This window comes from Motacilla alba, unplaced genomic scaffold (genome assembly GCF_015832195.1).
Source record: "Motacilla alba alba isolate MOTALB_02 unplaced genomic scaffold, Motacilla_alba_V1.0_pri HiC_scaffold_35, whole genome shotgun sequence".
Lineage (NCBI taxonomy): Eukaryota > Metazoa > Chordata > Aves > Passeriformes > Motacillidae > Motacilla > Motacilla alba.
In genome coordinates this window covers 549025-559983 of record NW_024037447.1, presented here as the reverse complement: position 1 = coordinate 559983, position 10959 = coordinate 549025, and the positions used below count along the sequence as shown (strand labels likewise).

General features: G+C 57.2%; 2 protein-coding genes across 2 annotated transcripts; one reads left to right on the top strand and one right to left on the bottom strand.

Moving 5' to 3' along the window:
* Nucleotides 1-1094: 1094 nt before the first annotated feature.
* Nucleotides 1095-4943, bottom strand: LOC119696687 (basic salivary proline-rich protein 1-like). Its single transcript, XM_038126487.1, has 4 exons — nucleotides 4274-4943; nucleotides 2672-2760; nucleotides 1624-1640; nucleotides 1095-1107 (listed from the first exon to the last, which is right to left on the bottom strand). Exons 1-4 carry the CDS (start codon nucleotides 4941-4943, stop codon nucleotides 1095-1097), a joined length of 789 nt encoding a protein of 262 aa, XP_037982415.1.
* Nucleotides 4944-5229: 286 nt separating this feature from the next.
* ZNHIT1 (zinc finger HIT-type containing 1) lies at nucleotides 5230-10952 on the top strand. Its single transcript, XM_038126606.1, has 5 exons — nucleotides 5230-5303; nucleotides 7193-7363; nucleotides 7875-7954; nucleotides 9230-9399; nucleotides 10645-10952. The coding sequence occupies exons 1-5, from the start codon at nucleotides 5282-5284 to the stop codon at nucleotides 10664-10666; spliced, it is 465 nt and encodes a 154-aa protein (XP_037982534.1). The 5' UTR covers nucleotides 5230-5281; the 3' UTR covers nucleotides 10667-10952.
* Nucleotides 10953-10959: the final 7 nt, after the last annotated feature.

The following is a 10959-nucleotide window of genomic DNA, read 5'->3' as shown; positions in this document are numbered from 1 at the left end:
GGAAAAGTCACAAAAATGGGAATTAATGCAAAAAACTGCGCGAAAAACGGTCAAAAAATGGCCAAAAATGGCCAAAAACGGTCAAAAAAGGGCGAAAAACGGTCAAAAAATGGGGGAAAAATGGGGAAATTCTGCTCTGGCCCCCCCCCCAGCGCTGGCCCAGACCCGGAGTTTGGGGGAAAAAAATGGGATTTTGGGAAAATTAACAAAAATGGGAATTCACGGGAAAAACGGGGAAAAAATGGTCAAAAATGGCCAAAAAATGAGGAGAAATGGGGAAATTCTGCTGTGGCCCCTCCCCCCAGTGACAGCCCAGTCCAAGAGTTTGGGGGGAAAAAATGAGATTTTGGGAAAATTAACAAAAATGGAAATTAACACGAAAAACTGGGCAAAAAACGGGGAAAAAATGGTTAAAAACGGCCAAAAAATGGGGAAAAAATGGGGAAAATGGGGAAATTCTGCTGTGGCCCCTGCCCCCAGCGCAGGCCCAGCCCCAGCGTCTGGGGGGAAACACCGGGAATTCGGGAAAAGTCACAAAAATGGGAATTAACGCAAAAAACTGCGCGAAAAACGGTCAAAAAATGGCCAAAAATGGCCAAAAACGGTCCAGAAATGGGGAAAAAATGGGGGGAAAATGGGGAAATTCTGCTGTGGCCCCTGCCCCCAGCGCCGGCCCAGCCCCAGCGTCTGGGGGGAAAACCCGGGAATTCGGGAAAAGTCACAAAAATGGGAATTCATGCAAAAAACTGCGCGAGAAACGGCCAAAAAATGGCCAAAAACGGTCAAAAACGGTCCAGAAATGGGGGAAAATGGGGAAATTCTGCTGTGGCCCCTGCCCCCAGCGCCGGCCCAGCCCCAGAGTTTGGGGGGAAACACCGGGAATTCGGGAAAAGTCACAAAAATGGGAATTAACGCAAAAAACTGCGCGAAAAACGGTCAAAAAATGGCCAAAAATGGCCAAAAATGGTCAAAAAAGGGCAAAAAACGGTCAAAAAATGGGGAAATTCTGCTGTGGCCCCTGCCCCCAGTGCAGGCCCAGCCCCAGCGTCTGGGGGGAAACACCGGGAATTCGGGAAAAGTCACAAAAATGGGAATTAACGCAAAAAACTGCACGAAAAACGGTCAAAAAATGGCCAAAAACGGTCAAAAAATGGCCAAAAATGGTCAAAAAAAGGGCAAAAAATGGTCAGAAATGGGGAAAAAATGGGGGAAAAATGGGGAAATTCTGCTGTGGCCCCTGCCCCCAGCGCAGGCCCAGCCCCAGCGTCTGGGGGGAAACACCGGGAATTCGGGAAAAGTCACAAAAATGGGAATTAACGCAAAAAACTGCGCGAAAAACGGGGAAAAAATGGCCAAAAACGGTCAAAAAAGGGCAAAAAACGGTCAAAAAATGGGGAAAAAATGGGGGAAAAATGGGGAAATTCTGCTGTGGCCCCTGCCCCCAGCGCCGGCCCAGCCCCAGCGTCTGGGGGGAAAACCCGGGAATTCGGGAAAAGTCACAAAAATGGGAATTAATGGGGAAAATGGGGAAAAAATGGGGAAAAATGGGGAAAAACGGTCAAAAAATGGGGAAAAAATGGGGAAAAAATGGGGAAATTCTGCTGTGGCCCCTCCCCCCGGCGCCGGCCCAGCCCCAGCGTCTGGGGGGAAACACCGGGAATTCGGGAAAAGTCACAAAAATGGGAAATAACGGGAAAAACGGGGAAAAAAATGGGGGAAAAATGGGGAAAAAATGGGGAAATTCTGCTGTGGCCCCTCCCCATCCCGATAGCCCCTCCCCCTTTAACCTCTCCCATCCCTTTAGCCCCTCCTCCTTCAGTCCCTCCCCACCCCTTTAGCCCCACCCATCCCTTTAGCCCCACCCATCCTTTAGCCCCTCCCCCTTAGCCCCTCCCCAACCCCTTAGCCCCTCCTCATTGCTTTAGCCCCTCCTCCTTTAGCCCCACCCATCCCTTTAGCCCCTCCCCATCCCATTAGCCATTCCTCCTTTAGCCCCACCCACCCCTTTAGCCCCTCCCATCCCTTTAGCCCCCCCCCTTTAGCCCCTCCCAATCCCGTTAGCCCCTCCCACCCCTTTAGCCCCTCCTCCTTTAACCCCTCCCATCCCTTTAACCCCACCCATCCCTTTAGCCCCTCCCATCTCCTTAGCCCCTCCTCCTTCAGCCCCTCCCCATCCCTTTAGCCCCTCCCCACCCCTTTAGCCCCACCCATCCCTTTAGCCCCTCCCTATCCCTTCAGCCCCTCCCCATCCCTTTAGCCCCTCCCACTTTAGCCCCTCAACCCTTAAGCCCCACCCATCCCTTTAGCTCCTCCCATCACTTTAGCCCCTCCTCCTGTACCCCTCCCCACCCCTTCAGCCCCTCCCCATCCCTTTAGCCCCTCCCATCCCTTTAGCCCCACCCCATCCCCTTAGCCCCTCCCCCTTAGCCCCTCCCATCCCTTTAGCCCCACCCATCTCCTTAGCCCTTCCTCCTTCTGCCCCACCCCATCCCTTTAGCCCCTCCCATCCCTGTAGCCCCTCCTCCTTTAGCCCCTCCCCATCCCTTTAGCCCCTCCCCCTTAGCCCCACCCATCCATTTAGCCCCTCCCTATCCCTTTAGCCACACCCGATCCCTTGGGTCCCTCCCAAAGCCCCGCCCCTTTGGCCCCGCCCCTTTGGCCCCGCCCCCACCTGCAGGCTGTAGTTGAAGGCGCGGGCGGAGCGCAGGAAGCGCCGGTAGCCATCGGTCACCTCGGTGGCCACGGTCATGACCAGCAGCCCTGGGTGACCAGAGTGACCACTGAGTGACCACTGAGTGACCAGAGTGACCACTGACCACTGACCACTGACCCTGAGTGACCAGTGACCCTGAGTGACCAGTGAGCGCTGAGCCGGTAGCCATCGGTCACCTCGGTGGCCACGGTCATGACCAGCAGCCCTGGGTGACCAGAGTGACCACTGAGTGACCACTGAGTGACCAGAGTGACCACTGACCACTGACCACTGACCCTGAGTGACCAGTGAGCGCTGAGCCGGTAGCCATCGGTCACCTCGGTGGCCACCGTCATGACCAGCAGCCCTGGGTGACCAGTGAGTGACCAGAGTGACCACTGAGTGACCCTGAGTGACCACTGACCCTGAGTGACCCTGAGTGACCACTGTGTGACCACTGAGTGACCCTGAGTGACCCTGAGTGACCACTGAGTGACCCTGAGTGACCAGTGAGCGCTGAGCCGGTAGCCATCGGTCACCTCGGTGGCCACGGTCATGACCAGCAGCCCTGGGTGACCAGAGTGACCACTGACCACTGAGTGACCACTGAGTTACCCTGAGTGACCCCTGAGTGACCCTGAGTGACCCTGAGTGACCCCTGAGTGACCACTGAGTGACCCTGAGTGACCCTGAGTGACCACTGAGTGACCCCGAGTGACCAGTGAGCACTGAGCCGGTAGCCATCGGTCACCTCGGTGGCCACGGTCAGCACCAGCAGCCCTGGGTGACCAGAGTGACCACTGAGTGACCACTGACCCTGAGTGACCACTGAGTGACCACTGAGTGACCCTGAGTGACCACTGAGTGACCCTGAGTGACCAGTGAGCGCTGAGCCGGTAGCCATCGGTCACCTCGGTGGCCACGGTCATGACCAGCAGCCCTGGGTGACCAGTGAGTGACCACTGAGTGACCACTGACCCTGAGTGACCACTGAGTGACCACTGAGTGACCACTGACCCTGAGTGACCCTGAGTGACCCTGAGTGACCACTGACCACTGACCACTGACCCTGAGTGACCACTGAGTGACCCTGAGTGACCCGGAGTGACCACTGACCTCTGAGTGACCACTGAGGTACCCTGAGTGACCACTGACCCTGAGTGACCCCTGAGTGACCACTGAGTGACCCTGAGTGACCCTGAGTGACCCTGAGTGACCAGTGAGCACTGAGTGACTCCTGAGTGACCTCTGATTGACCACTGAGTAACTTCTGAGTGACCACTGACCCCTGAGTGACCACTGAGTGACCCTGAGTGACCACTGAGTGACCAGCAAACTTACCCAGTGACCCCTGACCCCTCCCAGTGACCCCTGACCCCTCCCACTGACCTTTGACCCCTCCCACTGACCACTGACCCCTCCCACTGACCATTGGCCCCTCCCACTGACCATTGGCCCCTCCCACTGACCACTGACCCCTCCCACTGACCCCTCCCACTGACCCCTCCCACTGACCCCTCCCACTGGCCATTGGCCCCTCCCACTGACCGTTGGCCCCGCCCCCGCCCCTCCCCCACTCACCATCCTCGGGGGCGCTCCCGGGCTCCGTTTCGGGGCAATTTTCGGGGTTTTTGGGGCAATTTTGGGCATTTTCGGCCTCAGCCCCCGAGGGGCTCCCGGGGCCGATCCCGGGCTGGGTTTTGGGGCAATTCTGGGGATTTTCGGGGCAATTCTGGGAGGTTTCGTGGCAATTTTCAGGAATTTCGGGGCTGTTTGGGGGATTTTTGGGGCAATTTTGGGAGGTTTTGGGGCAATTTTCGGGATTTTCGGGCTCAGTCCTGGAGTCGACATCAGGAGGATTTTCGGGGCAATTTCGGGGATTTTCGGGGCAATTTTGGGGCTTTTCGGGGCAATTCTGGGGATTTTCGGGGCAATTTCGTGCAATTTCCGTCTCAGCCCCGGGGGTGATTCCGGGGCAGTTCTGGGGGGTCCCGGGGGTGATTTTGGGGCAATTCTGGGCGTTTTCGGGGCACCTTTGGATGAAATTTTGGGGCTTTTCGGGGCAATTTCGGGGAGTTCCGGGCTCGCTCCCCGGGGGGGCTCCGGGGCAGCTCTGGGGGGTGCCCGGGGGGGTCTCTGGGGGGGTTCCGGGGCGGTCCCGGGGGGTTCCGGGGCGGTTTTGGGGCTGTTCGGGGGCGGTTTTGGGGGTCCCCAGCAGCAGCAGCAGCAGCGGCAGCGCCAGCGCGGCCATGGCGCGTGGGGGGCGGGGCTTACGCCGGGGGGGGCGGCGCCTCCCGCCGCGCCTCAGCCAATCCCCGCCCTCCCCGCGGATCCCCCGCCCACCGCTCCGCCCACTCCACCAATCAGCGCTAGGGGGCGTGGTCATAGTGGGAATGCCACGTTGCCAGGAGCGGGAAAAGGGGCGTGGCTTCCCGGGCGCCACACCAAATATGGCGAAAAGGGGGCGGAGCTTTCCTCCGCGCTCAAGATGGCGGCGGAGGGTGAGGGCGGAAGTGGGGCGGGGCGGGGAGCGGAAGTGGCGTCGGAGAGGGCGGAAGTGAAGGGCGGCGCGCCGGAAGTCGCCTCACGATGGGGGAGAAGAAAACCTCGGGTGAGGGGGGAGGGGCCCGCGGCTCCCGGGGGGTCCCGGGGCTCTTTTGGGGGTCTCGGGGTCGGTTCGGGGGTCCCAGGGTTGATTTTGGGGGTCCTAGGGCTCTTTTGGGGGTCCCGGTGCCCCAATTTGGGGGTCCCGTGTTCAGTTCGGGGGTCCTGGGGTCGGTTCGGGGGTCCCGGGGTTGATTTTGGGGGTCCCGGTGTTGGGTTCGGGGCTCCCGGGGACGGTTCGGGGGTCCCGGTGGGGTCCCGGGGCTCTTTTGGGGGTCCCGGGGTCGGTTCGGAGGCCCCGGGGCTCTTTTGGGGGGTCCCGGGGTCGGTTCGGGGTTCCCGGGGTTGATTTTGGGGTTCCCGGGGTTGATTTTGCGGGTCCTGGGATTGATTTTGCGGTACCCGGGGCTGGTTCGGGGGTCCCGGGGTCGATTTTGGCGGTCCCGGTTCCCCAATTTGGGGGTCCCGGTGTCAGTTTGGGGGTCCCGGGGTCAATTTTGGGGCTCCCGGGGCTGATTTTGGGGGTCCCGGTGCCGGTTCTGGGGTCCCGGTGTCCCAATTTGGGGGTCCTGGTGTCGGTTCGGGGGTCCCAGCGTTGATTTTGGGGGTCCCGGTGCCCCAATTTGGGGGTCCCGGGGCTGATTTGGGGGGTCCCGGTGTCAGTTTGGGGGTCCCAGGGTTGATTTTGGGGGTCCAGGGGCTGATTTTGGGGGTCCCGGTGCCGGTTCTGGGGTCCCGGGGTCGGTTCGGGGGTCCCGGGGGATTCTGAGGGGTCCCTGGGCCAGTTCTGGGGTCGGTTCGGGGGTCCCGGGGCTCTTTTGGGGGGTCCCGGGCGGTACCGGGGGGTTCTCGAGAGTCCCGGGGTCGGTTCGGGGGTCCCGGTGCCCCAATTTGGGGTTCCCGGGGTTGATTTTGGGGTTCCCAGGGTCGATTTTGGGGGTCCCGGTGTCAGTTCGGGGGTCCCGGGGCTCTTTTGGGGTTCCCGGGGTTGATTTTGGGGGTCCCGGGGCCGGTTCTGGGGCCGGTTTGGGGGTCCCGTGGTCGATTTTGGGGTTCCCGGGGTCGATTTTGGGGGTCCCGGTGCCGGTTCGGGGATACCGGGGTTGATTTTGGGGGTCCTGGTGTTGGTTTCGGGGTTCCCGGGTTTGGTTCAGGGGTCCCGGTGGGTTCTGAGGGGTCCCAGGGCCGGTTCTGGGGTTGATTTTGGGGTTTCCAGGGCTCTTTTGGGGGATCCTGGTGTCGGTTCGGGGGTCCCGGGGTTGATTTTGGGGGTCCTGGTGTCAGTTCTGGGGGTCCCGGGATCGATTTTGGGGGTCCCGGTGTCGGTTCCGGGGTCCCAGGGTTGATTTTGGGGTTCCCAGTGCCCCAATTTGGGGGTCCCGGGGTCGGTTTGTGGGTCCCGGGGTTGATTTTGGGGGTCCCGGGGCCGTTTTGGGGATCCCAATTTTTAGCATTCCCGTATTTTTTCCGGTATCTCCCGGGATTTTTGGGGGGTTCCCGATTTTGGGGTCCCCCCCTTTTCCCGCCTTTCCCCTCCCCCACCCAGAAGACTCCAGAAAAGCCCCAAATTTGGGGTTTTTTTTATGGAAAAATCCCCATTTTCCCCCAAAAATCCCCCATTTCCTTCAGGAATCTCGGATTTTCCCGGGGTTTTTTTGGGGGTTCCCGGGGTTTTTGGGGGTTCCCGGTTTCGGGGTCCCCCCTTTCCCCTTCCCCACCCAGAGGACTCCAGAAAAGCCCCAAATTTGGGTTTTTTTATGGAAAAATCCCCATTTCCCCCAAAATCCCCCATTTCCTTCAGGAATCCCGGATTTTCCCGGGGTTTTTTTGGGGGTTCCCGGGGTTTTTGGGGGTTCCCGGTTTCGGGGTCCCCCCTGACCCCCCGGTGCCCCCCAGCGCGCGTCCCCGAGGGGGCTCCGCGGCGGGTGCTGGACGCGCCGGCGCGGCAGCGGCGCCTGCACCGGCAGCTCGAGGCGCTGGAGAACGACAACTTCGGCGACGACCCCCAGGCCGGGCTGCCGCGGCCCGGGAAGAGGCTGCCCCACTTCAGCGACACCGCCGAGACCGGTACCGGAACCGAACCCAAAACCAACCCCAACCCAACCGGGGGAACCGGAACCGGGACCGGGGACACCGGGAATGGGGATTGGGGTACCGGGAATGGGGGGTTTAGAGGGGATTTCGGGGGGTTCTGGGGGGGTTTGGGGGGGTTCTGGGGGTTCTGGGGCTGCCGCGGCCCGGGAAGAGGCTGCCCCACTTCAGCGACACCGCCGAGACCGGTACCGGAACCGGGGAGACAGAACCGGACCCGAACCGGGACCGGGGACACCGGGAATGGGGGATCTGGGGGGATTTAGGGGGGTTTTGGGGGGGTTTAGAGGGAATTTAGGGGGGTCCTGGCCTGGGAAGCGGCTCCCAAACTTCAGCGACAGCACCGGGACTGGGACCGGAACCGAACCGGACCCGGGAAGGGGGGGTTGGGGGCGGGATTTTGCATTTTCAGCTGAATTTGGGGCTGATTTTGGGGTGAATTCTGGATTTTGGGGTGGATTTGGGGCTGATTTTGGGGCGTCCCCAGGGAAGAAGAAGAAGAAGACCCGCGGGGATCATTTCAAGCTGCGCTTCCGCAAGAACTTCCAGGCCCTGCTGGAGGAGCAGGTGGGGAATTTTGCTGAATTTTGCGTTTTTCCCCCAGAACCTGAGCGCGGCCGAGGGACCCAAACTGAACTCTGGATTTTGGGGCTGAAATTTGCATTTTTGGGGCTGAATTTTGATTTTTTGGGGCTGAATTTTGGATTTTCCCCCAGAACCTGAGCACGGCCGAGGGACCCAAACTGAACTCTGGATTTTGGGGCTGAATTTTGGATTTTTGGGGCTGAATTTTGGATTTTTGGGGCTGATTTTGGATTTTTGGGGCTGAATTTTGGATTTTCCCCCAGAAACTGAGCGAGGCCGAGGGCCCCAAACTGAACTCTGGATTTTGGGGCTGAATTTTGGATTTTTGGGGCTGAATTTTGGATTTTGGGGCTGAATTTTGGATTTTTGGGCTGATTTTGGATTTTTGGGGCTGAATTTTGGAATTTTGGGGCTGAATTCTGGATTTTGGGGCTGAAATTTGCATTTTTGGGGCTGAATTTTGATTTTTTGGGGCTGAATTTTGGATTTTCCCCCAGAACCTGAGCACGGCCGAGGGACCCAAACTGAACTCTGGATTTTGGGGCTGAATTTTGGATTTTTGGGGCTGAATTTTGGATTTTTGGGGCTGATTTTGGATTTTTGGGGCTGAATTTTGGATTTTCCCCCAGAAACTGAGCGAGGCCGAGGGCCCCAAACTGAACTCTGGATTTTGGGGCTGAATTTTGGATTTTTGGGGCTGAATTTTGGATTTTGGGGCTGAATTTTGGATTTTTGGGCTGATTTTGGATTTTTGGGGCTGAATTTTGGAATTTTGGGGCTGAATTCTGGATTTTGGGGCTGAAATTTGCATTTTTTGGGCTGAATTTTGATTTTTTGGGGCTGAATTTTGATTTTCCCCCAGAACCTGAGCGCGGCCGAGGGCCCCAAGCTGAACTCTGGATTTTGGGGCTGAAATTTGCATTTTTTTGGGCTGAATTTTGGATTTTTGGGGCTGATTTTGGATTTTTGGGGCTGAATTTTGGATTTTCCCCCAGAACCTGAGCGCGGCCAAGGGCCCCAAGCTGAACTCTGGATTTTGGGGCTGAATTTTGGATTTTTGGGGCTGATTTTGGATTTTTGGGGCTGAATTTTGGATTTTCCCCCAGAACCTGAGCACGGCCGAGGGACCCAAACTGAACTCTGGATTTTGGGGCTGAACTCTGGATTTTTGGGGCTGAATTCTGGATTTTGGGGCTGAACTCTGGATTTTGGGGCTGATTTTGGATTTTTGGGGCTGAATTTTGGATTTTCCCCCAGAACCTGAGCGCGGCCGAGGGCCCCAATTACGTCTCGGCCGGCGCCGCCCCGTCCCGGCTGCCCCAGCGGCACTTCTGCGCCGTCTGCGGCTTCCCCTCGGGCTACACCTGCGTCACCTGCGGGGCCAGGTACTGCTGCACGCGCTGCCTCGGCACCCACCAGGACACCAGGTACGAGAGGGGCACGAAAACGGGGAAAAAACGGGAAAAAACGGTGAAAAAACGGGGAAAAAATGGGAAAAAATGGCAAAAAAATGGGTTTGGGGACACACCTGCGTCACCTGCGGGGCCAGGTGCTGCTGCACGCGCTGCCTCGGCACCCACCAGGACACCAGGTACGAGAGGGGCACGAAAACGGGGAAAAAACGGGGGAAAATGGGGAAAAAATGGGAAAAAATGGTGAAAAAACGGTGAAAAAATGGGAAAAAATGGCAAAAAAAATGGGTTTGGGGACACACCTGCGTCACCTGCGGGGCCAGGTACTGCTGCACGCGCTGCCTCGGCACCCACCAGGACACCAGGTACGAGAGGGGCACGAAAACGCGGGGAAATGGTGAAAAAATGGAAAAAAAAGGTGAAAAAATGGGGGGAAACGGTGAAAAAATGGAAAAAAACGGTGAAAAAATGGCAAAAAAATAGAAAATCAAGGGGAAAACTAGAAAAAAAGTTGGGAAAAAAATCTAGGAAAAATGGCGGGAACACTGGGAAAATGGAAAAACCAACCAGAAATGGAAAAAAGTGGGGAAGAATGAGAAAAATGCTGGGGAAAATTGGAAAAAAGGCAGAAAAATTGGAAAAATGGGGGAAAAAATGGCAAAAAAATGGGAAAAAGGAGAAAACCGGGGGAAAACCCAGGAATGATCCAACAAAAATGGGGAAAATCCAGGGGAAATGGGGAAAATCCTGGAAATATTTGAAAAAAAGGCAAAAAATTGGGGAAAACGGTACAAAAATGGGAAAAAATGAGGAAAATGGAACAACAGGAAAGAAAAGGGAAAAAAAATTGGGAAAAAGTAGAAAAACAGGGAAAAAATGGGGGGAAAAAGGGGGAAAATCAGAGAAATAGCAAAAAAATGGGGAAATGGGAAGAAAAACAGGAAAAATGGGGAAAAACTCAGGGAAAATAAGAAAAATCTGGGAGAAATGAGAAAAAAATAGGAAAAACTCCAAAAAAAAAGGGGGAAAAATGGGAAAAATTTGGGGGAAACGGGAAAAAAATTGGGGAAAATGGGGAAAATTGGGAAAAACGGGAAAGGGAAGGGAAAAAAGCTGGGAAAAATGGGAAAAAATTGGGGAAAAACAGCAAAAAAAAAAGGGAAAAACCCTGTGGGAATGTTACCTGGGAGTGGGACCCCCGTTTTGGGGGGAGGGGTCTCACCCTGCTGACCCCTGACCTCTCCCTCCCCTCCCCCGCAGGTGCCTGAAGTGGACGGTATGAGCCCGCCCCCAATATGGCTGCCGTGGCCACGCCCACAACATGGCTGCCTTGATGCCGCCACAAAATGGCCGCCGTGAGCGCGTCTTGTTTGGTCCCGCCTCTAAAATGGCTGCCACAGCTCCACCCCCAAGATGGCTGCCGTGATGCACCCCCCGAATGGCTGCCATGGCTCCACCCCCAAGATGGCGACCGTGGTCCTCCATGGCTCCACCCCCAAAATGGCTGCACCCCCAAAATGGTGGTCATGACTCCACCCCAAAATGGCTGCCATGGCTGCACCCCCAAGATGGCGA